Below are 26,943 nucleotides of genomic sequence, written 5' to 3' on the forward strand. Positions count from 1 at the left end.
GGGACTTGAGTGTTTTACCGGCACCATGAGTGAGAGTGGTGTGTGTATGAGTGACGCTCCTCACAGTGTCGGCTGTTCTGTGGTTCTGGTCTGTTAAATAAATGGTGATCAAAATGTTGACACCATCTGATAAGCATGACCTGCGTGTACGCTTCTTCCTGCAAGCACTTGGGGTCGTGTAATGTATTGGACACAAGTTATCTCTGGAATCAAAGCTGCCAGTCATCTACTTGGTTCTGCTCCCACCCAAATCGCTACAATATATTTCCTTCTAACATTTCTTACTATTATCAATCATTTTTGTAAAAGCGCCAATGAGCCGCAAGGGGGCGCTCAAAGAGCCGCATGCGGCTCCGGAGCCGCAGGTTGCCGACCCCCGCCTTAAACCATCAACAGTGACTTCCTGTTTTCACATTGCAGATTGTCCAGTTAAAATGTTATGGCAGCTGACTCACATTCACAAGGTCATGGGTTCGAATCCTGCTCAGGAATTCAATAACTGACAAACAGGTGACATGGGGGGTGGCTGATACATTTTTGATGCTTTTAAACCATGAACATTGTGCTTACTTTTAAACTTTATTTTTACCTCTAAACTGTTCAATGCAGGTGAAAGAAATATTTTTAACACAGACAAGTACAATAAATCACAAACTGGTGACTTTGATCCATTTTTGATGCTTTTAAACCATCAACAATGACTTCCTGTTTACGCAATCCAGATTGTCAGGTTTAAATTTAAGTTTGACATGCCTTCTGGATTCCGCCACTAGACAGTGTAGTGGTTATGGCAGCAGACTCGCATTCAGAAGGTCGTGGGTTCGAATCCAGCTCAGGAATAGTCCACATTAAATATTTATTTTTATTTATGTATTTTATTTTCACCTTGAAACTGTTCAATGCAGGTGAAAGAAGTATTTTTAACACAGACAAATACAATAAATGACAAATTGGTGGGGGCGTTTGATACATTGTGGATGCTTTTAAACCATCAACAATGACTTCCTGTTTACGCAATCCAGATTGTCATGTTTAAATTTAAGTTTGACATGCATTCCGGATTCCGCCACTAGACGGTGTAGTGGTTAAGGCTGCGGACTCGCATTCAGAAGGTCGTGGGTTCGAATCCAGCTCAGGAATAGTAAACATTAAATATTTGTTTTTACTTATATATTTTATTTTCACCTTGAAACTGTTCAATGCAGGTGAAAGAATTATATTTAACACAGACAAATACAATAAATGACAAACTGGTGACTTTGATCCATTTTTAAAGCTTTTAAACCATGAACATTGTGTTTACTTTTAAATTTAATTTTTCCCTCAAAACTGTTCAATGCAGGGGAAAGAATTATTTTTAACACAGACAAGTACAATAAATGACAAACTGGTGACATGTGGGGAGGGGGGGGGGTTGATACATTTTTGATGCTTTTAAACCATCAACAATGACTTCCTGTTTTCACATTGCAGATTGTCAGGTTGAAATTTAAGATTGACATGCATTCTGGATTCCGCCACTAGACGGCGCACTGGTTCTAGCTGCTGACTCACATTCAGAAGGTCATGGGTTCAAATCCCGTTCAGGGATAGTCCACATTAAATATTTTTTTTTTACTTTTATATTTTATTTTTACCTCAAAACTGTTCAATGTAGGTGAAAAAAAATTAGCAAAATCTGCATTGGTGGAGGAGGAATGATGGTGTGGGCTTGTTTTTCAGACCCCTTAGTTCCAGTGAAAGGAACTTTCAATGCTTCAAGAGGCTAAAACATTTTGGACAATGCTCCTAACCTTAGTGCGAATTGTTTGGAGCGGGCCCTTCATCTTCCAACATTTTTGTGCACCAGAGCACAAAGCAAGGTCCATAAAGACATGGAGGACAGAGTCCTGAACTGAACGCCATAGAACACCTTTGAGATGAATTAGAGCAGAGACTGAGAGCCAGACCTTCTCCACCAACATCCGTGTGTGACCTGACCAATGAGCTCTGGAAGAATGATCCAGAGTTCTTATAAATACTCTTCTCAACCTTGTGGACAGCCTTCCCAGAAGAGTTGAAGCCTCAATAGCAGCAAAAGGTGGAGCAACATCATATTGAACTCTGGGTTAGGAATGAGATGGAACTTTAGTTCAAATGTGAGTAAAAGCAGGAAAGCCAATACTTGTCCACATGCATCAGGTAACTCCAACCCCATACACAACCTGTTAGTTCAAATCCACATTAGGTACTACATGCTGCATTAACATATACATGGGCAAGTTAATGGCTCATCAGTGACCCACCATGACACAACAATGGGCTCTCGGAGTAGAGGGGGGGAACTCTTCCCTGCGCAAATTTGCGCAGGCTTAGGAATTCTAGTGTTAAAGCTGATATTTAAACATTTGTTTTCCTTTAATAGGAAAATAACTCCAGCTGAAGTATTGTTATATTTTTTGTGTTAGTTTTACGTCCTCCACCTCCCACACTCATGATCAGTAATAGAAGAAAAATATATTAAAACTATAGTGAAGACAATAACCAGTGTTTTATGCAAATATGATAATATTGTCATGCATATTTTTATTTAAAAAATGCAAAAACAAAAAAAAGGAGTAAACAAATAAAGAATCTAACATTTACTATTGTAGCCTTTTATTAAAATATGGTAAATTTGAACTTAAAAGTAAGTTTTAGGGTTTATTCTGACTGGACACATTTGGTTAGCACAACCGGAGTTTGTTTGCCCTGATAATCTGGAATGTTCCGTCTGAATAAACCTGAATGGACCCCGATTCAGGACCAGGAACCATTCTCGATCCATCTTTTGAGGTCCGTTTCCAATCACACTGAGCTCCAGTTGTCTCTGAGTTTCCTCAGTCTGAGTAGGCTCCACGCTCGGAGTGGAACAACTGGACCAAAACGGCCACCGTAGCCGGGCATTGTGGGATGTAACGTGGTTTTGTTTACAAGCTTTGGTTTGAAACTAAAAAGTCCCTTGATGGCAGTCTGAGTACAAACCAAGCACAAGGTTCAGGACTCAATCCGGACCAAGTTATGCGGACTCAGTCCAGACCAACGGACTTTTCTAGTCTAAAGACACCTTTAGAGAAACCATTAAAGATTGTTTTGACCGTTTCAAGTTGCTCTCCGATCATCCATCCATCCATCTTCACCTCTAAGCAAAGATGCCCAGATTTCCCTCTCCTTGGTCACTTCCTCCAGCTCCTCTGGGGGGACCCCGAGGCGTTCCCAGGCCAGCCGAGAGATGTAGTCTCTCCATCGTGTCATGAGTCTTCCCTGAAGCTGCCTCACGGGAGGTGTCCAGGAGGCACCCGGACCAGATGCCCAAGCCACCTCAACACCTCTCTATGCGGAGCTCTACTCTAAGCTCTCTCCGGGTGACCGAGCTTCTCACCCTATCTCTGAGGGAGCGCCCAGCCACCATACGGAGGAAGTTCATTTCAGCCGCTTGTAGTCGGGATCTCGTTCTTTATGTCATGACCCAGAGCTCATGACCATTGGTGAGTGCTGGAACGAAGGTCCACCGGTAAATCGAGAGCTTTGGTTTCTGGTTAAGCTCTCTTTTCACAGATATAGCAACCACAAAATGACGCTGTTCCAAACTTCCTGTCGATCTCTCGCTCAGATCTTCCCTCACTCGTGAACAAGACCCCAAGATATTCAAACTCCTCCACCTGAGACAGAAACACTCTGATCATCTTTTGATCTACGTGTTCCCAGTGTTCAAAGTGGCAGGAGTTCATTAGAAATTTGCTTCTGAGTTGTGGGGAATCCCGCCCCCCTTCTCCTTCTCTATTGCTGAGAGCTCTCTGTTTACAAGCTCTGTCTTGCTTGCTGACCAGTTTAGTGGGAAAACAAAGACATTCATTGATCTAATTGTCTGGAAGTTGATGCATCAAAGGGAGCTTGTGGCCCCGCCCAGCGTACTTTCTACGTCACAAATCTTTTTCAAGTAGCATTTTTTCATCTGCTCCTGAATCACAAGAACTACTCAAGAAATACTTAGAAATACAATTTTCAACTTCATTTTCTTGATATTTGTCTTCCATCAAAAGTCAGAACAGGAAGTTTCTCACCTTGATGGCCACCAGCATCTTGTCGCTGTCCGGACTGAGGTGCGCACACTCGGCCAGGTAGACTTTCCCAAACGCTCCTTCCCCCAGCTCCCATTTCAGCACGATGTCTTGCCTCTTGATGTGCTGCACACCTGGATAATAAAAACACACACAACCATCAGCAGGAGCCAAACGTCAGAACGCTGGAGGCGCCGTCGACACCCACACATGTCCTTGTCCTTGATGATGCCACAGAAGTACTGCGGGTTCTCCACAAAGCTGGACAGACCGGAGTCTTCATCCGAGGAAGGCGGGCTGGTCCCGAAGTTCATGAAGCGAAGCGACACGGCCAGCTCGTCCTCGGTGCCCAGAACCGATGAGCCTAATGAAGCAGAAGATTCATAATCAGACTCCTGGCGGCCGTGATTGCAGCGGCCGACAAAGGAGCAATCCAGCGGAGATTTCCAGGAATCAACGTTCTCCGATACCAACGTTTGTTGGTGCCATGGTGACAGATGATGACGAGCTCTAATAATCACCATCATCAAACATGCAGCAATCAGGCCACATTGAATTGGAAAAAGAAATCAAACGATCGCACCAGAAGCCTGCATGGTTAGCGACCTCTCGCCGTAAAAAGCCAAACAAGTGGAGCCCAGATTGTGAAACCCCACTCAGGAAGGCAAACCACAGAACCCCCAGAGTCCAAAACAGAAGAAAATGGAACAACAAAAAGCCCAGAGGAGGTGGAGGGGAAGGAAAGAGGGAGCGCGGCCCACTTAGGCAATCAGGCCCACTTAGTCACTACCAGAGAGACAAGGGCGGGTGTCCGTGTGGAGCTATATCACTTCTAGCTGTTTCTCCATCCATCCATCCATCTTCTTTAATGGCCTCACCACGTGGCGTTGAGGTTGGAGCCGCTGTTCTCCTGCAGTAATTAAGGCACTTTAGACTCCAAACCCGGAGCTGCCTGCGCTCCGACGTCCAGCGCAGTGGAAAGCTCGATTAGTCCGTCTGCGCTCACGTCCAGGAAGACTGACACAACCATCTGGAGCAGGAACGGGCGGAATGTTGGATCATGCCTGATTCCAGTTTGTGCACAGGAACTCAGACAGCTAAGGTTTAGTGGCTCTAAGACTTTCAGCGCATAAGTCAAAGTCAGGAGCTGAACATTCTGAAGGAAACCTCCAGAAAAGATCTTCCTGTTGATCCACCAGCCAGTTTCCTCTTCACCTGATTGAGAACTGATCCCAGAACCTCTCAGAACCAGGACTTTGCCGTGAAGGTTTCGCCTCCACTGCAACAACGTTCATCTAACCGACTATTCATCTCATCGTTTCACTTCACAGGCGACAAGTCTTTTGTTTTTTAAAACTGCACCTTAAAAATGTCACATTTTCTGCTTAAAATCCTTTTCATGAACATTTAGGTTAAAAAAAAACATATTTCGCCCTAAAATTTGTTTCTTATGTTGAAGCATAAAAGATTTGAAGTTTAATTCAATTCAGCAAATCTTTCTCAATAAGATTTGAATTTTCTATGGTTTAGGATTTAAAAAGGTGTTTTTCAGCCTCTTTAAGCTCAATAGAAACCAATAAATCAAAAGCTTTTGGCCCACCCAGCATATTTTTGATTTTGCAACTAGAAAATATGCTTTTTCAAAATGCATTTTTTTGTCTGCTGTTGATTCTCAGCAATTTAAGCAAAAAAATACTCACAAATGTAATTTTAAGTTTCATTTTCTAAATATATTTCCTCTGACATCAGAAAAATGTGATTAAAAATCGTAATAAAAGGCCAAAAACAATCTGGATCTAAAACTGCAGTAGGAGGATCAAACCGTTCAGAACCAGATCTGTGGAACAAACTGCTCCGTTTAAATATGTTTACTTCCATTATAACTGATTTATGACTGCATGGATCCCCCGACGAGTTCTGGTTCTGCCTCCACATCTGTGGGAAAACCTCTGAAAAAACCTGAGGGGAAGAAATCCTAAAACAAATCTCAAAACAGCAACTTTTGTGTCGTCTCATAATAAATTAGGAGGAATTTCCTCTGAGCTCCGTCCTGAGGACTGAAGCTGTTATCTCCAGGCTTACGCGTTTTTAAGGATGGCACTTAAAAGTTTATGTTTATAGTTTTCCTTATTTGTTAAAGAGTTAACTTAAAAAAAAAGGTCATGAACAAACATAAATGCAACAACAAAATAAATAATAAATAAAAAATTAAAACCATCAGACGGAGTATTAGGGCCACGAAAAAAGAAGAAATATGGCGAGATTATAAGTTGTAAATGAACAACTTTTATCACGTAAATTTACTACTTTTTCTCATAAAAATTATTAAAAAATTTTCTCTTAAGTTTACGACTTCTCCCCTTAAATTTATGTTTTTTTAAATTAATTTATTACTTTTTTCTCCTAAATTTACGACTTTTTTTCTCCTAAATTTATTGCACTTTGTCTCGTAAATTTCGGAGTTTTTTTTTTTTTAATTTACAAATTTTTCTCTTAAATTTATCACTTTTCTTCTTGTGAAGGTAGGACTTTTTTATCGTAAACTTACAACTTTTTTTCTCGAATTTCTTGAATTTTTCCTCATAAAATTAGCAACCTTTTTTCCTGTAAATTTATGACTTTTTCTCAAAAAATTACAATTTTTTTCCCTCATAAATGTATGACTTTTTCCTGTAAATTGATGACTTTTATTGTAAATGTATGTCATTTATAGTAATAAATGTATTACTTTAAAACACGTAAATATACAAGACAAAAAAGTCAAACATTTAGTCATATTCTTTATTTTTGTAATTAACAATTATGACTTTAAATCTCATACATTTACGAGATTTAAATTCAAATAATTTTTTTTTTTGTTTGTGAACTGTCCCTAATACTTCACTGTAGAAAATATTTTTTTTTATCACTTTTTTTAAATCCAGTCTTGTCCTCACAGTATATCAAATAGTCATAACTATTTTTAAGAATGACCTGCAGAGGTGACCAGATTATTAACTTCACTTCTTTCATTTGTTTGAAAGATCCAAGTTCTGGAACTTCCTGGTTTTATCGTCTCTCCAGACTTTCAAACCATCAAGCAGAACCTGAAGCTGCAGCTTCAGTTTCATCTCTTTCTGTATCATGTGTGGTTCAGTGAACTTACGGTGGATCCCAAACTTGGACTGCTGGCCGCACTTGTTGATGACGAAAACGGCGGCGAGCAGGAAGACGCAGGCGAACACGGCGAGCCCCACCGCCACCGACACCTGTCAACACAGCAAGACGCTCATCAGTCGGCGCAGGTGAGCGTCTCCCTTCAGGATGCGGGGATGCTGACGTACCACCAGGACCCGGCTCTCCGGCGTCTCCGTCACTTGCATGTTCGGTCTGACCGTGGGACCTGAGGGGAAACGGAGCACAGAGTCAAACTAAACCTCGTCTGAGGTTCAACCAGGAGCCACAAAACCTTCAGACTCACTTGTATCCATGTCCAGGACTGCATGTGGGAGATGAGAGCACAGACACGGTCATGAGCTGATCCCACCTCTAATCAACTCCACACTGAAACTCACCTGGAATCAAGCCCTCGGGGTCAAAGGGGTCAAATGGGTTGTCCATGAACTTCCCCACAGCGGTGGCTTCGTCCCTCCCCAGTGTGTTCTCCACGATCAGAGAGTAGTTGCCGTTGTTGATGTGGGTGGGCTTGTTGAGGAAGAGGCAGCCGTGCTTCTCCGAGCCGTCGTCCGAGTCCGGGATGAACTGCATGTAGGCGTACAGGTTCTGCTTGAAGTGGGCGCCGTTGTACAGCCAGGTGAACCTGGGCTCGGGGTTGCCGTCCACGGCGAACGGGAAGCACCAGTTGTGCTGCTGCACGGCGTCTCGGAGGAAGATGATCTTCGCTGGAACTGAGCAGGACACGGAAAAGAGGAAAGCCATCAGAGTTTCTGGAAGCTGAAGAGCAGGTCCATGAGATCGTTAACGCTGCTTTTGTACACTGGAAAGATGTAACTCTCAGAACAAGTTAAAACATAGAAAATACAATAAGTTTTCCCTTGTTTTAAGAAAAAAAGTCTTAATAAGATTGTGATGTCGTGCTCTTTTAAGAAGAAATAAAATCTTGAAATTACCCATAAAAACTCGTATTTAAGAAGTTTCCTCTGATAGTTGGAAAATGTCTTAAAATAAAAAAGGAAGTTGTATATCTTTAAATCAGATATATTTACATTCATTCTTATACCTTTTCCCAAATATCCTATTTTATGTGCTACAACAGTCCAACTCTTCTTGTTTCTTGACAATTAAAATAAGAATACATCTTAAGATACATTTGTCAAGATTGCATGTCAATTAGAAGTCAAAAAAGCTAGTTTAAGTAGAGATTTTGTTTAAAATAAGACGTTTTCAGAACTAAATGACTCAACCTTTTTTTGTCTTTATTGTTGTTGCTTTTAATCTAATGTGTGTTGTGACTTTTTATTCTTTTAACTCATTTTGATTTTAAACATTATTTTTCCCTTTAATTTTTTTTATTTATTTTAATTTTTCTACTTCTCTGTGTTTTGGTTTAATTTTTTCCATCTTTTTGTAAAATACGTTGTCATTTCTTTCATTGAAAAGTGCTAAAAAATGGTTATTTTATTCTATGCTATCCCTTTTTATTCAATTCAACTTTACTTTATTATATTCCACTTTAATTTATTGTATTTTACTGTAATTTACTGTACTGTACTTTACTTCATTTTACTCTATTCTACTGTACTATACTGTACTTCACTGTACTGTACTGTACCTGACTTTATTTTACTCTATTCTATTCTACTTTACTTCATTTTACTCTATTCTACTGTACTATACTGTACTTCACTGTACTGTACCTGAATTTATTTTACTCTATTCTATTCTACTTTACTTTATTTTATTCTATTCTAATCTTCTGTTCAACAAAATGTTGTCAAAAAGTGCTAAATAGTAAAAGTGCTTGCAATATATTTAAGACTTATTGCCTTAAAACAAGTCATTATCTTACTAAAAAAATGTAATTTTATCTCATATCAAGTGTAATAATATATTTAAACTAGAAACCAGACAAAAATACTCTGTAATATTTTGTGTTTTTGCAGTGTATTCTTTTGGTTTTTTTGGAGTTCAGAGATTTTTGTTGAGTGAAAATTCAGCAGATGGATGGAGGAAAGTATTAAATCTACGTTTTGGAGAACATCAGGCTGGATATTTATGCTTATTAACATTTTTAGGCTTGTAAAGGAGATAAAAAGACATGGAAACAACAATAATCTGAGGTTGGGGTAGATGTTTGCAGTTTTTATTTGCAATAAAGAAAAGCAAAAAAGCTACAGAAGTGAGATCTTTAACATTTTGTGTTACTATTTTCATAAATGTTTTCCCCTTTTTAAACTATTCTTAAAGGAATAGTTTTACTGTGTGTTTCTTCCGTCACATTTCTGCTGTAGTTCAAGTGTAAAAAGTGACGTTTCCATAAATCAATGGTCTCCATCTGCGCTCCAAACCTGCGCTGACCTGCCATGAATAATCCATCCTGGTCATTGAGGAGCTCCTGACCACAAAACTACCTGGAAGCTGGTCTGTGCGAGAATTACAGGAAATGGTCCGGTTTGGATCGAAGCGTCTCTTCAGCAGCAGAGACCCTCACTCTGCTGCTCTTAACCCCCGACCCCGCCCCAAAGTGCTACGCTCACTGGAAAAAATGTCCTTCTCTAAACAAGTTCAAAACACAGAACATTAAATGTTTTTGTTAGAAGTGTAAAAATCTAGTAGAATTTAGTCTTGTAGAAAGTAGGTGAGATTTTTTACAATAAATTGTCTACAAACACTCATATTTATATGTTTTGTCCTGGTAATTGGAAATATTATTTCTTAAAAAATCATGTTTTGATTAAAACAAAAAAGAGTTATTTATTTTAGTTTATTTTAAGTACTAAAATAGTAGAATAATTCTTATTTCTAGACCATAATTAACGTTAAAATGAGGCTAGAATGAATCAGTTTGTCTTAAATCTTAAATGAATTATACAAATACCTTGCAAAGATTTCAAAACTTTTTTTAGACATTCAAGACATCGAGTTTGAGGTTGTTTTCATCTCTGTTCTGCTCCTTTCAAAGCTTTTCTCAAAATACTCAGTCGAGAATGTTTTTTTTCATTAAGACGGAGGATCTAGAAACAGGAAAGTTTTCATCAAAATGAGTCAAGCACTTGATTTAAGACTTGCAAAAACTCAAATTTTACTGTAATTTTTGGTTCAATTTTAAAGATTTTATTTTAAAGTTGTGTAATTAAGTGTTTTTTCTAAGGAAAACTGATTTTATGATGATTTGGTAAAATGGGCCAACTTTTATTAACACTGAATTCTCATTTAAATCACTTTTTGACATATTTCCACTTATTATGCTAGTTTTTTGTCACTGTAATAAAAAAATACAAACAATTCACTTAGAGTCAGTAAATACATACTTCATATTTGGCTGTATAACATTTTAAATTTAAAAGAATTCTATCCAGCAATAAGGTTTTTAGCTTATTTTTTCTTTTTTGAATTCTTGTGTGGAACTCCTTGTGTCTAGATTTCGATATCTAATTAAAAGATACTCGTTAAATAATTCTTGCTAGTGATTTTCTTCCTAAGATTAGTGTTCTTTTGCTAGTTTTAGGCTACCTCCTTTTGCAGTTTATGTTCTGACCTAACCTATTGATGTTAAATGGATTTATTCTATTAGGAATGAAATATATTTTTCCAGTTTTCTTAAATGAAGCGAGTCTGTTTGAAACAAGACTGCCTAAAAAATGGTGTAAAATTGAATTAAAATAGGATTTTCTTCAAGATCTAATGACTTAACAAGATATTTGAAATGTATTTTCTTAAATAAATCCTTATATTTTTACTGAAAAGTACTTAGTGTTGTCTTATATTAAGAGTATTTAAGGAACTGAAACCAGACAAAAATAATTGAGTTGTAGTGTTTTTGCAGTAATACTCTTCAGGTGGTGACAAGTCGGGGTTTGGGTTGTTCTATTACTGTGGGTCCCAAAAATGCTTAGAAATGCTTGTATTTACCTGTCTGTAAATCCATCTTCCCCTCTGATCCATTTAATGTGACTATAAAGTTTTAGCTTGAATGCTCTTCCTGACACTATGCATTTACCGGGCTTGGGACAAGCACCTGCAGGACATTGTAGGGCTGGGTATCTCCAATAATCTCCAGAATCGATTTGATTCGATTCGATTCGATTCACCTGAGCCTGGATCTATTCCATCCGGATGTTTTATGATTCTTTTGATCCTCTCAATTCAGTTTAATTTAGAGTTTACTCAGTTTACACATTTAGGCACATTTGTTTAGAAAGAGATAAATCAAAATGCTGAAGCTGTTAGCCAGCTAAAATATTAGTTAAATAGCCTAAAAAAGGGGAAAAAATCCCAAATTAGCTAGGATGTAGCTGAAATATTAGCTAAACACAAAAATAGGCAAACAAAACAAACTCTAAATGAACCAAAATAGTTAGCATGTAGCTGAAATATTAGCTAAACACAAAAATAGGCAAACAAAACAAACTCTAAATGAGCCAAAATAGTTAGCACGTTGCTGAAATATTAGCTAAATTCCAAAACAGCCTGAAAAACAAAAAAGCCTAAATTAGCCAATACAGCTAGCATGTAGCTGAAATATCAGCTAAACACGAAAATATCCTAAAAACTAAAAAGCCGGAATTAGCCAAAATAGCTACCATGCAGCTGAAATATTAGCGCAACATAAAAATAGCCAAGCAAAACAAACTCTAAATTATCCAAAACAGCTAGCATGTAGCCGAAATATTAGCTAAACACAAGAATATCCTAAAAGCTAAAAAGCTGGAATTAACCAAAATAGCTAGCTTGCAACTGAAATATTAGCTAAATTCCAAAACAGCATCAAAACTAACGTAAAAATCCTAAGTTAGCCAAAACAGCTAGCATGTAGCTAACATATTAGCTAAGCTAAAATACCCTAAAAAAACTTAATACATGCTAAAATAGTCCATAAATCTAGCATAATGTCATTATAACTCTCAACTTTACTGCACTCTGACTCCATATAATATAAAGTTATGACTAATCAACAATTAAATTAGTCGTTGATTATTTTAATAGTAGTCGACTAATCACGGCAGCCCTACTTTGCAGGCGATCACATTCGGGGGGGCAGTTACATAGATCCAATCTTGTTTGAAGATGGTGGCTGACAGTGACCCCCCACCCCCACCCCCTTCAAGTTCAAACCTGTGCTGAGGGTCTCAGGGAGCAGTAAACCCCCCTGCCCTGGGAGATGATTAGGAGTAATTAAAGGGCGAGCGGTTAACGAGTGTCCGTCCACTGGGGGTGGGGGGGGGTGATGGACGAGCTGCACTAACACGTTTACAGGCTGCCAATCACTGCGGATGAGACGTCTTTCCGGAGTGGGAGGGAAAAGTCCATTAGCGCCGGCTCAAATCGGATCTTCGCGCCGGTTATCAGCCCCCGTTTTCCTGACGCTCATTATCAGTCCCTCGATGCTCGTCGTGCACTTGGCCTGAGCTGATTGGCACCCCCGCTCCTTTCAGGTTTATTTTCTAATGAGTGTCACTGAGTTGGTGAAATATGATCGTGTTTGGGCAGTAATGTATCACTAATGCATCTGACTGTCCTCGGCGGGACCGCCGGCGGCTGTCATTCACCGTGTTTGTGCAGGTTTGGCGCTCTAATGCATCGTTCGTCAGGACTTCTTTAAAAAGTGCAGAATCCGTGAGTTCTTAAAGGCCCTCCTTTGTCCTCTCATTGTTACCCTGCATTAATAATAAGCCATACCTGCAGCACTTCACTCATTATTTTAACACTTCTCACCAGTCGCCCGGCTGAGTGGCAGATGACAGAGAGCTCCATTAGACGCGTGGCAGCTCTATACTCGTATTTGTAGAAAGGGCACGTAGGAGAAATCAGTGTAAAGCATTTTCCTTTTTTTTTCCCGCCGTCCACCCCGCCTGCACTCCAGAATGGTCCCAGTGTGCTCTCGCCCTCACCTCCATTAAGCCCGATGACTTGTATTGAGCTTTCAGGAGCGCGCTTTATTCTGCAGGCACTTACACTCAATGTCCAACTGCACCATCCCCTCCTTGGGCCCAGCTTGGTTCTCGGCCTCACACGTCAGGTTGTGCAGGTTGTCCTTGGAGGAAACGTTGGTGAGGTGAAGGAGCAGCTTTAATGTGGAGCCCCACTTGGTTTCCTGTCACACACACAGAGGGCAGGAGGGGGGGGAGGGTTAATGTATCCACTCAGGTATGAGCATTCATAAGAATGCAGGTTAGACGGTGAAATCCTGACATGATGACACTCAAAGAGTTATTTCATAAATAACCTGCAGTTTGACTAAACAATTATTATTCATTTTAAATCATGGCAACTACGTAAAAAGAAAAAAAAGCTGAATAAATCTCATTAACTGTTGGATATTCCCACTCTTTCATTCAATTAATCAAACTTTATTTGACAATCATTACATTTAATTGAATCAATGTGATTTTTGTGTGTGCACTGTATGGACAACATCTATCTATTTTTAAATCAGAGCAATTAAAATGTCATTTTTTTAAATCAATTTATGAATTAAAATCTTAAATAGTTTTGAGACATTTATGCATTTTTATTGTATTTTGTGCCTTTGAAACTGCTTGAAATCAGTCAATCAATAAGTCAATCAACAGACCAGCCAATTAATCAACCGACAAATTAAACAAGCAACTGACCGACCAACTAAACAACAAAATAATCAACCCACCAATCAATTAATTAAATGATCAAACAACCAACCGACCGGCCAATTAAAGAACCAACATACTGACCAATTAAACAACCGACCGACCAATTAAATAACCAACTGGCTAATTAAACAACAAAACAACCAACCTACCAATCAATAAATTAAATGACTAAACAACCAACCGACCGACCAATTAAAGAATCAACCAACCGACCAATTAAACAACCAACCGACCAATTAAAGACTCAACCGACCAACCAATTAAACATCCAACCGACCAATTAAAGACTCAACCGACCAACCAATTAAACATCCAACCGACCAATTAAAGACTCAACCGACCAACCAATTAACTGACTAATGACTAATTAAAAAACAAAACAACCAACCTACCAATCAATGAATTAAATGACCAACCAAAAAATTGACTAATTGCATGACCAATCAACCAACCGACCAATTAAACAACCGACCGACCAATTAAACATCCAAGCAACGACTGACCATTTAAATAACTAACTGACTAATTAAACAACAAAACAACCAACCTACCAATCAATAAATTAAATGACCAACCAAAAAATTGACTAATTGCATGACCAAACAACCAACCGCCGACCAATTAAGCAACCAACCAACAACTGACCAAATAAAAAACCGACTGACTAATTAACCAACCAACTGACTTATTAAACGGTAAAACAACCAACCTACTAATTAACTAATTCAGCAACCAAACCAATTAAAACCAAACAATTCAACAACCGACAAACCAACCAATTAAACAGCAAAAAAAAACAAACTGCTACTCGACTAATTAAACAAACCAATTAAACAACCAAATGTCTGACTAATTAAACAATCAAAAAGAAGTTTTTAAATATAAAGAAAAACTATGTTTCAATGGAGCCTCAACTTAGCTACTTTAAACTGATTATTGATCTAACATTGTAGAGAAACACAAACATTAATGAATTGAGCCCTCACATTCTATAGGCCACGTGTGTCAAAGTCGAGGCCCGGGGGCCGGATCTGGCCCTCCAGATCATTTTATTTTATCTTGCACTTTTTCTAACTTGAATCATTTTGACAAAATATATTTTTAAGGAAAGTAAAATAAAAAGTTGTTTAAGGTTTATGTTGATTTATTCTGGAATAGTATTCCTGCCTGTTTTTATAATGTTAAAAAGTTTTTTAAGTCTTAAAAATTTATTTTTAGTGTGTACAATAAATGTTTATCATAGGTTTACTCAAATTTTACCCAAATCTGGAAGTACCAGACCACTGAGCAGGTGAAAGGTGCCCAGCAAATATTATTATTCTAATGATGAAATTGTATTAAGAATTAATTTTAACACCCAAAATGAACAAACATACTGCAAGAATTTACTTTTACTATTATTTTTTATTTTTTACTTATTACAACTCTGGGGGGTTGAAATTGTTGGACCATTTGTTCTTATTTTTTTGGAACTTGAAATTGAAGTGGATCATTTGGCACTTGTCTTGATTATTTAACAGTAATCTGGATTAAACAGAAGAAACGTTTCAAAATGCTAGATATATTCCTCGAAAAGCAACTCCACTGAGAATTCATATGTTTTAAAAATTACATGTTTAAAAATTTCATTCATGGAAAAAAATTTTCAAATGAAAGACTAATATCTGAAGTGAGGGCATGTGAGTTACAAATAACTGTTGTAATGGTTCGTTATCTTTTCCATGTGAAACCAGGCTAATGGAATAAAATGAAGAATCACTCTAATTTCTTTATCTGGAGCCATAATGGTTCAAATAAATTGTCATCTGATCATAATCTGATGCAAATCTCTGTCATAAACTTCATCCTAAACGCCTTTTTGTACAAAGAATCGACATTTTAATGTTGGTCAAACTGCGGCTAAATCTTTCCTGCCAGTAAAATGATTCTCTCAGATTAAAACAATGTTAATCTGTCTCATCCCAGATCCTGTGAACATTTTAAATCAAATATAAAGCGGCTCACGTTGTAAAAATGTGTTAGTACCTCGGTGACGAAGGGAGAAGAGAGTTCATCCGTTCTCCACCTGACGGTTGGAGTAGGACTTCCTGTCACCACACACTGGAAGGTGAGGTTTCCTCCTTCCTGCGTCTTGTACTGAGAGGACATGATGGTCACCTCCGGCAGACCTGACGGCAGCAGAGGAGACGCCATGATCACAGGTTAAAGCAGAGCTGGAACCAGGATGCTGCTGCCTTCCCTCCACACATTCTCCAGCCTCATAAACTCAAGAGCAATCCTGATTACGTTCAAGTTGCTCTGTTTGCAATTCAAACCCATTTCAGAAATGACCTTACCGAGCAAATTCTTTAAAACAAATAGAGCTGATGTTAGAAAATCAAGGTTAGCAACCTGAATGAAAACCACAGCTTGTTGAAATATCAAAGGAGCTCAAAAGCACTGAGAGGAAATCTGATCAGAAAAGCTGGTTTCACTCCCACAAGAGGCTGCACTTAAACAGATGAGAGGGGCTACCCCCAGCCAGACTCACTGCAGTTGTCAAAGACTAAAGAATTGAGCGGCAAATCCTCGTAGTCCGACGAACACGACAACATTTGGGTGTCCAGGTCGCCCCGATCGTCGTTCTGCCACTGCTGCAGCCAGAAGAGGTCACAGGAGCAGAGGAGGGGGTTGTCCCGCAAAACCCTGAAACCAAAAAAACATCATATTCAGGACTTTTGCACATCAAATAATACCTAAAATAGCTCTAAACTTTTTCTTGTGAGGGCCACATAACCGTTTTCTTCTCTGATGGGGGGCCGGGGTCGGCTTGTAGACTAGCAGAAGAAGCGTAACAATCACAGACTAAATGTAAAGATTTATGGTTTTCCAGAGAACCACACATAGCCAAATTTTTAATAATTCATTTCTGCTATCTTCACAGAAAAAATAATACTCAAACATTTTAAAAACTAGATATACCAGATATAAAAATACAAGAGATTAATAGTTGAAGATACTTAAATTGATAGCTAAAAACACTGAAGTTGATAGCTAGCTAAAATATTAGCGAAGTGCCAATTCAGCCAAAAAAAAAAAATCTAAATTAGGCAAAACAGCTAGCATGTAGCTGAAATACATATATATTTTTTTATGCAGCTGAAATATTAGCTAAATGCCAAATTAGCCTTAAAAAAATTGAAAAATGTCGAATTTAGCCAAAACAGTTTGGGGGGCATGGCCAAATGTGGAGGAGGGCCGGATCCGGCCCACGGGCCGTAGTTTGGGGACCCCTGCTCTAACTGATCTGAGTTATATCTGAAGAAATCATCATTTATGTCTCAGTATCTAAAGCACTTTAAAATAAATGGATTAAAGGAAGAAAACCGTGAAGATTCGTCACTTTTCAATAGTTTTATTCAAAGACGATTCAGGTTAATCCTCTTACAGTGAATGTAAGTTTTTATTTGGTTGTTTTGCATTTATCGTCCTGTTTTTGCGTAATATTTTCTCACATTTAGCCACGCCCCCAAATGCAGTCACAGCTGCTCTCAGGAACCGTTTGGTGGTCCAATGCTGAGGGTGTGTATTGGCAAGAGTTTGGTGATATGACACATATCCCGATACCTGACTCACGATACGATGTGTATCGCGATAAATCCTACAACTGAACCAGAACAGTTTTAGAATATGACTTAGAAAATCTATTTTATTTAATGATTAAAACATTAAGCAAATGGTGTTTTTCTCTTTGTAAATTAGGAAATATTTGTTTTAGAGAAAGTCAACATTGTCTGATTTTCACAACAATTTTTTTTAGTATAAGAAAAAAAATAGAATTGAGACTCTTCTGTGTTCTGTGCAGCCAACTAGCATTCGGGGGTTTAGGTGGAAAACAAAAGAAGAAGAAATAATTAAATATTGTCTTATTAACATTCTAAATCTATACAAGTATCACCGAACGAAATATCACGATTTATTGCTGAATCAGTTTTTCCCTACACCCCAATTCAATGCAACACTGATACAGATTTATATACAGGGAGGCTTTCAGTCCTATACTTTAATCTTTAGTCACCCACTTTTGGATTCAAACCATTGACTGTATAGGAGAACTGGACTGAGTGGCCCTACTGGTTCCAAGAAGCCAAAACTTCTATAATGAAATAAACATCTATTACTCAGTTTCTGTTTGTCAGAATAACCATTTTTGCTCTGTTCTTCATAATTCTATTTTTTCACTAAACATTCTTTGTGGTTCAAGTTATTCGAGTTATAAACTGACCAATCAGATGCCTCCATAAGAGTCAGACGCTCAAAACATTTGACAGATTCCATGTGGCCTGCTGTCGAGTGGTAGGGGCGTGGCGTGGCGTTCCGACAAGCTCACTCCTGCTTGGCAAAAGTGGTTGTCATAGAAACGATGATTTGACCATCGACTTGGACCAATATGTCTGGAACCAACATGGTAATGTCCATATTGCAAAATAAACTTACAAAAAGTCAACCGAATGTACTTAATTTGGTTGGAGCTGGAATAAAATCACTCCAGTTCTCATATACTATCAATGGTTCACAATCTGAACAGATTGAACAGCAGAGGTCCAAGTACTGAACCCTGAGGCCCTCCGGGGGAATCAACAGATGCTTGTTGCTTTGATCCTTTCACAGAAGGAAAAAAAGCTGCTTATTTTTTACCCGAAAGCATATTTTTGTTGGTCATTTTCCCCTTTCGGTTGTCATCTCTACAGAGACTCAAAGGAAGGAACTTTTTGAGGAGGCTAATGTCATTAGCATGTATTTACACGTGACTAAAACTGATGGAAATTAATTTATATGTGGCCAAAATGCTACATCGCCTGCACAGATTAGCAGTGTGCCTGCACATGTAGCCCTAATTCCGCCCTAATTATGTGAAAATAGTCACTTCCTTTTCAAAGTCTGCTGATGTTTCTGTGGATTAGACTCAAATTAACCAAAATATTTACAATAATAATAAAAAAAGATTACAAGAACTAATTACAATCAAAGATTTGAAAACTAAAATTAAGCTCTCAGGACGGCTCTCACTCAGCACCCAAACTCTTCCTCTTCCAGTCCAGACCTCTCATCAGGGCCAGTGAACCCCTACAGATGGTCCTGAACGAGGCGTCGACTCGGGTGTTCAGTTATGTCATTAGAGAGTGACCTCCACGCCTTCAGAAATCCAATTAGAGCTCCTTCTGGACCCCCACGTCCTTCTGAAGAACATCCTCGGACTGCTGTCGCAGCGTTGGATGAAGGACAAACAAACCAGAAGCTTCTGTTTGCAAACTCCACTGTGATCCGCCCAGACTCATCTTAGCATCTGTTATCTGTGCAATTATTTCACCAAGACAGTTTTTTCGTATTTTAAGATAATCTTTGCTACTTATTTGTAATTTAAACTAAAAATAATAAGGTCTTTTTGTTGCAAATCCATTATGATTTTACTGTTTTATGGCTTAGTTTGATTTTTTTGGGTGACCTCATCAGATCTACATCCCATAAACTTGATCAGACTTACAGGTTGAGCAGCGGCAGAAAATGAAAGACTCTCCAGCTGATCCGCTCCAGATAGTTTGATGCCAGATTTCTGAAAAACAAAAGGAAATTACATTAATAATCATTAAAAAAAATTTTTTTTATGCTTTTAGTCTCACTTCACAGCAGTAAAAACAACAGATTTTCTAACTCCAGAAGAACAAAAAACACTTTACTAAAACAAGTACAAACGTCCTTGATGTTCATTCTCCTTTTTTCCATCTGATGAATTGTTACTTGAAAAACACAAAAGGACAAATGCAACAGTTAGCAGTCTAAATAAAAGAAAAAAAAAATCCTGTAAATATGCAATTCTTTTATCTGGTGCTGTGCGGTCGAGTCAAGCTGTGATTTGATTGCTCACTCGTGGAACAATGTGTACCTGCTTTGTGTTACACTCAGTGGAAAACGTTAATGCATCTGAATGGGCTCTGATCAATTATCCTGGAAGGTATTTCACACCATCCAGGAGCCACAATCACAAACAGCCCCCCCGTTTTGTCCAGGGTCCAGAACATTAGGTGATTAGTGCAGAAACACGTGGTGGACGGACGCCGCTCTGCTGCCGACTTAAAAACATCAAATGCAAAGTAATTTATGTCCACGGGGGAACGTTTCTGAAGTCGGCTGCAGTTGGAGATGACATACGTGCACATTTCTATATTTGAATAGTTCAAATAGGGTTTTTTTAATAGATTTTCATAAAACTTGCTGTCTTTTCAGATCACAAATAAATCCATATGACGGTAGTTTATTTTGGACACATCCTTTAAAAGAAAAATATAACAAAATAGAAATGTATATATATATATATATGTATGTGTGTGTGTGTGTGTGTGTGTGTGTGTGTATGTGTCTTCCCTTGATCATGAAGAACATATCAATGTTCTTGCATAAAACCTAGCAGAAAAATGATCTCCTTAAAGGGTAACTAAACCCTAAATCAACTTTATCTATGAATGGGCTTTAAAAGTCCTGACTCTTGTTCCTTGACATTTTTTTTGACAATTTAAAGTAAACTTGTATAGTTCTAAAAATAATGTGTGCTGCCCCCTACAGGTTGAAATGAGGTATTCCATTCGAATTTTTTGATTTGACAAACCATTGAAGTCCCACATCCTTTCAGAAGTCACAAGTCATGATCTGCAGCTCCAGCTATGATAACAGTCCCACCCCTCTGACTGGATTTTTGAATTTCAGCCTCCAACTTCCCTGTTTGGTTACCCTTTAAAGACATACATTGAGGAAAATCAATGTAGTTTTTGTGGCATTTCTCTGATGATATTTTAAGAAAATTCATTTTAAAATTCCATTTTGGAGTATTTCCATATTTAAATTGTAAAGACGAACAAATTCTGTTGGAAAATGACCGTATTTGTGATGTAGACAATGCGCTGGGCGGGGCCACAATCTACCTGCTTCACTCCATTCTGATACATCCACTTACAGACAAATAGATCCGTGTGGGTCTTTGTTTTCCTCTGAGCTGGCTCAGTGTTACGCGCCATTTTGGTGGCACCACTAATGTTAGGTTGGGGGTGTGGGGGGCTGTAAGCTAGTGGGAGAGCATGTAAACAGAGAGCTCGCAGCAACAAGGAGGTGACTTTCTAATGAACTCCTGCTGCTCTGCAGAAACTATGTCCTAGAAAACGATACAGGTTTTTAGATTTTGGTTTAAACAGTGAATTTATGAAGATCGGAGCAAACTCAACACATCTTTAAAATCAGAGCAGAGAACTCAGAGATCTTAGATCCATCATGAGTGTCAGGTTCAAACAGGGATGTGACAGAACACCAAACATCCTTTCTCCAATCCTCCCAGAAAGCTTAAATATGATCAAACGATCCTCAAACATCCATGAAGCCGGTTGTAAACGAACCCCTCAGAAGATGACAGAAAGCCTCTTTGGGGGGGTGTGCTTGCAGAAACCAATACATAATCACTGTGACGGGGCCAAAGGTTCAATTATTTGTTTTCCTTGCTCCCAAAAGTTCATGTCATACGGGTTAGCCAGTGGGATTATCCATTACCGGCTCGATTCCTGCTCCGGTCCACCGGGGGGAGAGCCGAGCCGGGAAGCGCAGCTCAGTGTCTCCCAGATATTCTTTCACAGATTTCTTTTTTTTTTTAACCAAAAACGGTTCTGCTCGGGTTTGTTTGTTTGTAAGGATGAGAGCGGAGGGGGACAACAGAGGAAGCTTTAAGGATCTTTTTTGTTTTTTCCTAATTTCAAATATTACATGTGCCACAGCCCCCCAAGCCCCCCCCTCCCCCCCCGGGCCTCTCCCTCAGAGAAATATTGATTAAGCGATAATGGACCTTTAGTGGAGTGTATTTATTATGCATCAGTTGTCGATAATCCGGCAAAGTGAGCGAGTAAAAGGTGACTGCTGGATGTCTTCTCCAGTTTCCTCAGCAGTCCAGCCCCCCCCTCAAACCTCCAGCTGTCGGTCAGATAAACAACATGGGGGCATGTCACACGCGCTCAGTAAAACGACGAGGACACGATGGTGGCGATAAGGGTCAGCGGCTCATAAATAAACCGTCTTCATCGGAGGCCGGACGCTCCACCACCTCCAAGATGGAAACACTTCCACAGATAATAGAAAACAAAATAAATCAGATAATAAAAACATAGATAATTAACTGGATGATTTATATCAGCACAGCAGCACTTTATATTGCATTTTTATCAATAAAAATGGGGTTAATTATCTTCAATGATTGATTTACCTTTAAATTATTTGATGTAGGATTTTTTTGCTCGTTAATGTGAATTCAACTGATTGAAAGACTAAAATATTTTCAGAGATACAAAAAGCTTCTTCTGTAAATTGGCTCCCAAACAGGACAAAAATGTAAGAAAATAAAGAAAATGTTCCTTCTTCTTTCTAGATCAGGGGTGTCAAAGTCAATCGCACAAGGGGCCAAAATCCAAAAGGCACCTTAGATCGCGGGCCAAACAGGATCAATATTTATTGAAGAACCTAAAACTACATTTTTGAAGCTTTAAAAATGTAACTTTTTAACATAATTATGAACTAAATATATAGCATTACCTGTGATAATGCTAGTGTGAATGCAGTAAGATGAAAATGACCACTGAAGATGCTGAAATTGATAGTCGAAAATGCTGAAGCTGATAGCTAGCTAAAATATTAGCTAACTGCCAAATTAACCTAAAACATTTTTAAAAAACGTAGGTTAGCCAAAACAGTTAGCATGTAACTGAAAATTTAGCAAAACTTCAAACAATCTTAAAAAACAAAAAAAAGCTCAAATTACCTCAAAACAGCTAGCATGTAAATATTAGCCCAACTCCAAAGCAGCTTCAAAAAAACTTAAAAGGAAAGCCTAAATTACCATGTAGCTGAAATATTATCCGAACTCCGAAACAACCGAAAAAAACAAAACAAAAAAGCCTAAATTAGCCAAAATGTAGCTGAAGCATTAGCTAAACTGAAAAATAGTCTAGAAATGTTAGTAAATGCCAAAATAGTCCAAAAAGCTAGCAGAATACCAATTTTTAAAACTTTAAAACCGTAAAACATAATTATGAATTATAAAAATGCAGGAATATTATTCCAGAATAAATCAACTTAAACCTTAAATAACCTTCAATATTTTACTCTCTATAAAAAGATAGCTTGTCAAAAAGTTAGAAATAAGCACAATATAACCATTAATAACAATAAAATAAAATGGTCTGGAGGGCCGGATCCGGCCCCCGGACCTTGACTTTGACACGTGTGCTCTAGAGGAACGTCCTTTCCCACAAGAACACATTTGGGATTGAGAACCTGCAGGCTGACTGACAGCGACAAATCGGTTGAACCACACGGGCCAAAGCACAACACAATCTGTGTGTATCGACAAGGACACTTACACATACTGCAGCTTCAGGTTGTTCTGGAACGCGTTGTGAGCGATGAACCTCAGCTTGCAGGATGTGACTGTGCTGCAGAGGAGGAGGAAGAGGAGGACAGAGCACAGGGATCATTAGAAATATGTAACAGAGCGACAGCAAAAATCCTGTTGGATACACTTCTCTGCAAGTAGATGTCACAGGAAGTTCTAGGAAGACTCGGATATCATGACAACACGCCAACGGAGCTTGAAAGTTGGAAACATAAAAAAATAAAAGATAGAAAGTGTCCAATATATTCGCTGCAGGCAGATTTTGTGTTCCACTGCAGCACTACTGAAGAGGAAGCATGTTGTGACTGAGAATGATAACGCTGAAGAGGGATCGTCTGCTAGGTAAGCTAAGCTAACATTAGCACAAACATATCCCTGCAACCCCTACCCCATCGGAGTGAAATGTCACCGCTGCTACAATAAAGAGCATCAAACAGTTTTGAAATCTATAGAGTCAGAGTTTCGTGAAGTTGAATACAGTAGTGAGCGCTCCGCATCATAAAATGCACTTTTGCTATATTTGAGTCAGTGAGACCAAAACTTTATCTTTTGTGAAAAATAGTTCCTTTGTTTCAGATGCCAACCAAGTCCCCCTCTGATGAATATCATGCTTTTTTTAGTTTTTGACATGTATGTGTGGCATTTTTCTTATCTTAAATATCTTTCAACCAAACTGTCTTGGACAGACTCTGTTTGAATGAATGATCTTCTTTCCATCAACAGCTCTGCTGCACATGCACTAAACCCTCATCTGTTCCTAGTGTCTAGTTCAGGTTCTGGAGAAGAGAAGATGGTATCTTCACATTGACTGCAGTCAAATGAGCCGCCGTTCACATTTCTGTGGTCAAATCAGCATCACTGGATTTTTGGTGTGAGTTTCATCCAATACTTACGGTAGCAGGACTGAGAACGCTGGAAAATCTCCACCAGACTCCACGGAGCTTCTTGATGTGACCACGGAAATGTGAACGGCGGCTCATTTGACCGCAGTTGGAAAGGATTGTAAATCAATGAAAGAGCATTTTGATGTTAGCTTTGATTATTTTATCAAGAACTCTGAGAAACCAATGATTGATTGTATTGATCACAGCAACGTCAATAAACATTGGAGAATTAGCTAAAAGAGTCTTTGGTGAACTGGAAGAATCTGGATTTTGAGGAAGTTCTGTCCATGAAGATCTTCACTTCCTCGTCTGTCGGCTGGACATTACCCACATTGATGGACATTTTTATAAAAATTTACACTAGCGAGACACAGAGCTATCATAATCAGACGGGGGAGATCAGGGCTCCAAAAGCCACGCCCCCTCAGAAGAGATTTTGGAAGCAGAGGCTTCAGATCAACATGAAAAATGGCTTTTTAAGACATTTAGGTTGTGAGATTTTGGTTAAAAACTTATAATCATAAAACAAAACTGAAAGCGTTTTTATAATAAAAAATTATTGTTTTAATGTGAGAAACAAATGAAGGGAAGAAGCTGCAGATTCATTAAAGCATTAATTAACTATTGTCTTAACTGTAGCATAAACACTTCAAGTGTAAAGCTAATGAGAGTTAAGATGTGTTTTTTACATCCAGTTTATCAACTAATCAATCAAACGAAAAAAATGAATCCGTGATTAGTCGACTTTAAAATAATCGTTTGTGGCAGCACTATCTGTGAGTCAGAAATGTGATTTTTTTTTTCATGTGAAGGGTTTAATTAGTTTGTCAAATTGGACAAATTGTAAGATTTGATCAAACCGAACCAACTAAACTGCTGCTAAACTAGCCGGTGAAGAGTGACGGTCTGTAGTACTCACAGGTTCCTCAGCTCTCTGTAGTAAGCCATGTCGACTTCTGTTATGTTCTCAAGGTCTTCTTGGTTCTCGATGTAGCTAAAAATGAAAGGGAGAGATGAGAAGAAAGTTCAGTTTAATTAGAACCCACTGAGAAGAAGTTCTGGATGCTTTTCTCCAGGAAGTAATCAACCTTCAAGTTCTACCTAAAGCTCAGATGATCAGGAAGTGACCTACAACCATTTAAGCATCTTCAAAGAACCTTATTTTGAAGAAAATAAACTTCCTCTAACATCCACCAAGCAGAGTGACATCAACCATCAAAACCAGGAATCTACTGCTGGTTCCTGTAGGAACAAATACCTCAAAAGCCTGGAGAATGATGGGAAATGTCTATGGTTTCATGCGGCGTTCAGCTGAATAACCAGCAGATGAAAGCAGCAGCAGTGGCGGCGGTGGACTCAAGGACAGTTTGCTCTTTTAAAGAGATATTTGAAGGAGCGGGTTGACCAGATTTCCAAGGATCTTCCCGAAGCCCAGCATCCACAGTTTGTTGTGGAGGTCTCCTTAACCGGCTGTGAAGAGGACCTGGTAAAAATAAAACATGGTTCTAGTCTTTTGAAATCCGCTCAGTGTCCTTGGGGGCCAAGAGAAATAAACAAAATGAGTAGAATTAAAAAACGTTTTGAGGAAACTGCCTTGAGTGACGATCAGTTAAAAATGTTGAAAATCCTTGTTTCAGATCTGAAAGGTCAAACACAGTAAATTTGGAAAATACGGTTAAAAAAAAGTAAAATATTGTCAAACTAATGTACTTCTGTGTCATTCTTTTGGTTCTACCATCATCTCCTCACAGTCCTGATCTGTTCACTTAGAGCTTAAGAGGAAATGGTTGTGCTTTTATCTACACACGAGATGTGGTGTGTCTATTTTCTGTTAGAAGTTCCTCCTGAAAGACCATTAGAAATCACTGACAGTATCCAGTTTGTACATCATCTTTGAGTGAATCTAGTGACATTTTCTTTATAATTGTTTTAAATAATTTTCAACAAGCATCAGTTGCTGTCAGTGGCTCCGCCCACTCCCTAAAGCACTTAGATGATGAACTGATTCAAGATTTTTCAACAGTCAACTCCTATGTAACCATATGGGTTGAATCCAGTTCTGTAAGGAGGACACCAGGATCAGTAGGTGTCCATGGTGGTGCAGAGGTTAGCACTAGCCCCTCACAATAAGAAATCCTGGATGGGATCTTTTCTTCCATGTTCTCCTCATTCATTTCTGTGGGATCATTGGTTTGCTCCCACAGTCCAAAAACATGCTTCAAAGGTTCAATTCTGATTGTAAATTTAGCAACAGACTGGCTACCTTTTCAATGATTGTTTAAAAAAACTAGAACGAGTAACATCAACCATCGTTCATGAGCTGCTTCCAGCTCCAAAGAAATGAAGTCAGTTCAATCACCATGTATGATACAAACACTATCAGGAACCAAAGATTGGTCCGAGTCAGTCTGAGTCATCGTCTCCATGGCAACCACTCTCACCAATCAAGAGTCAGCTTGTTGGAAGGCCACATTGGACTAGTAGACTCCACTTACTTTTATTGAGGCATCTGATTGGTCAGTTTAAAAAGAAATAATGAGAAAAACGTTACTAGAGCAAGAATGGTTATACTGACCACTAAAATGACTAAAAACTGTTTATTTTTCTACAGAAGTTTATGAGATTTTAGAGTCTTGGAACCAGCAGGTACTTTCTATCTGGAATGCCAGTAGGGAGGGGTTACTCAGTCCAGTTCTTATAGTATACAGTCAATTTTCCTGCAGCCCTGTGAC

At 38.7% G+C, this 26,943-nt stretch overlaps 1 protein-coding gene and 1 long non-coding RNA gene across 6 annotated transcripts in view; one reads left to right on the forward strand and one right to left on the reverse strand.

Annotated features, from left to right (window-relative positions):
- The window catches only part of ntrk1 (neurotrophic tyrosine kinase, receptor, type 1), a 49,447-nt gene that overhangs the window by 17,650 nt on the left and 4,854 nt on the right, over positions 1-26,943 (reverse strand). Inside the window, exons 1-13 of one of the 2 annotated variants that reach the window (XM_024258252.2) lie at positions 25,470-25,789; positions 25,131-25,205; positions 23,296-23,367; positions 19,392-19,460; positions 16,398-16,552; positions 15,893-16,035; positions 13,194-13,332; positions 7,634-7,966; positions 7,540-7,557; positions 7,403-7,461; positions 7,225-7,327; positions 4,288-4,443; positions 4,083-4,213 (exon numbers count right to left, since the gene is read on the reverse strand). In XM_024258252.2, the coding sequence (XP_024114020.1) occupies positions 4,083-4,213; positions 4,288-4,443; positions 7,225-7,327; positions 7,403-7,461; positions 7,540-7,557; positions 7,634-7,966; positions 13,194-13,332; positions 15,893-16,035; positions 16,398-16,552; positions 19,392-19,460; positions 23,296-23,367; positions 25,131-25,159 (1,407 nt within the window). In that variant the 5' untranslated portion in view covers positions 25,160-25,205; positions 25,470-25,789. Of the gene's footprint in view, positions 1-4,082; positions 4,214-4,287; positions 4,444-7,224; positions 7,328-7,402; positions 7,462-7,539; positions 7,558-7,633; positions 7,967-13,193; positions 13,333-15,892; positions 16,036-16,397; positions 16,553-19,391; positions 19,461-23,295; positions 23,368-25,130; positions 25,206-25,469; positions 25,790-26,943 lie in introns of those variants that run through there. The other variant, XM_024258251.2, reaches the window with a different exon arrangement.
- The window catches only part of LOC112136522, a 53,654-nt gene that overhangs the window by 5,917 nt on the left and 20,794 nt on the right, over positions 1-26,943 (forward strand). Inside the window, exon 3 of one of the 4 annotated variants that reach the window (XR_002917363.2) lies at positions 7,103-7,226. The exons of the other annotated variants lie outside the window; for them this stretch is intronic. This is a non-coding gene — a long non-coding RNA (uncharacterized LOC112136522). Of the gene's footprint in view, positions 1-7,102; positions 7,227-26,943 lie in introns of those variants that run through there. 4 annotated transcript variants of the gene reach the window in all.

Source organism: Oryzias melastigma, linkage group LG16 (genome assembly GCF_002922805.2).
Source record: "Oryzias melastigma strain HK-1 linkage group LG16, ASM292280v2, whole genome shotgun sequence".
Taxonomy (NCBI): domain Eukaryota; kingdom Metazoa; phylum Chordata; class Actinopteri; order Beloniformes; family Adrianichthyidae; genus Oryzias; species Oryzias melastigma.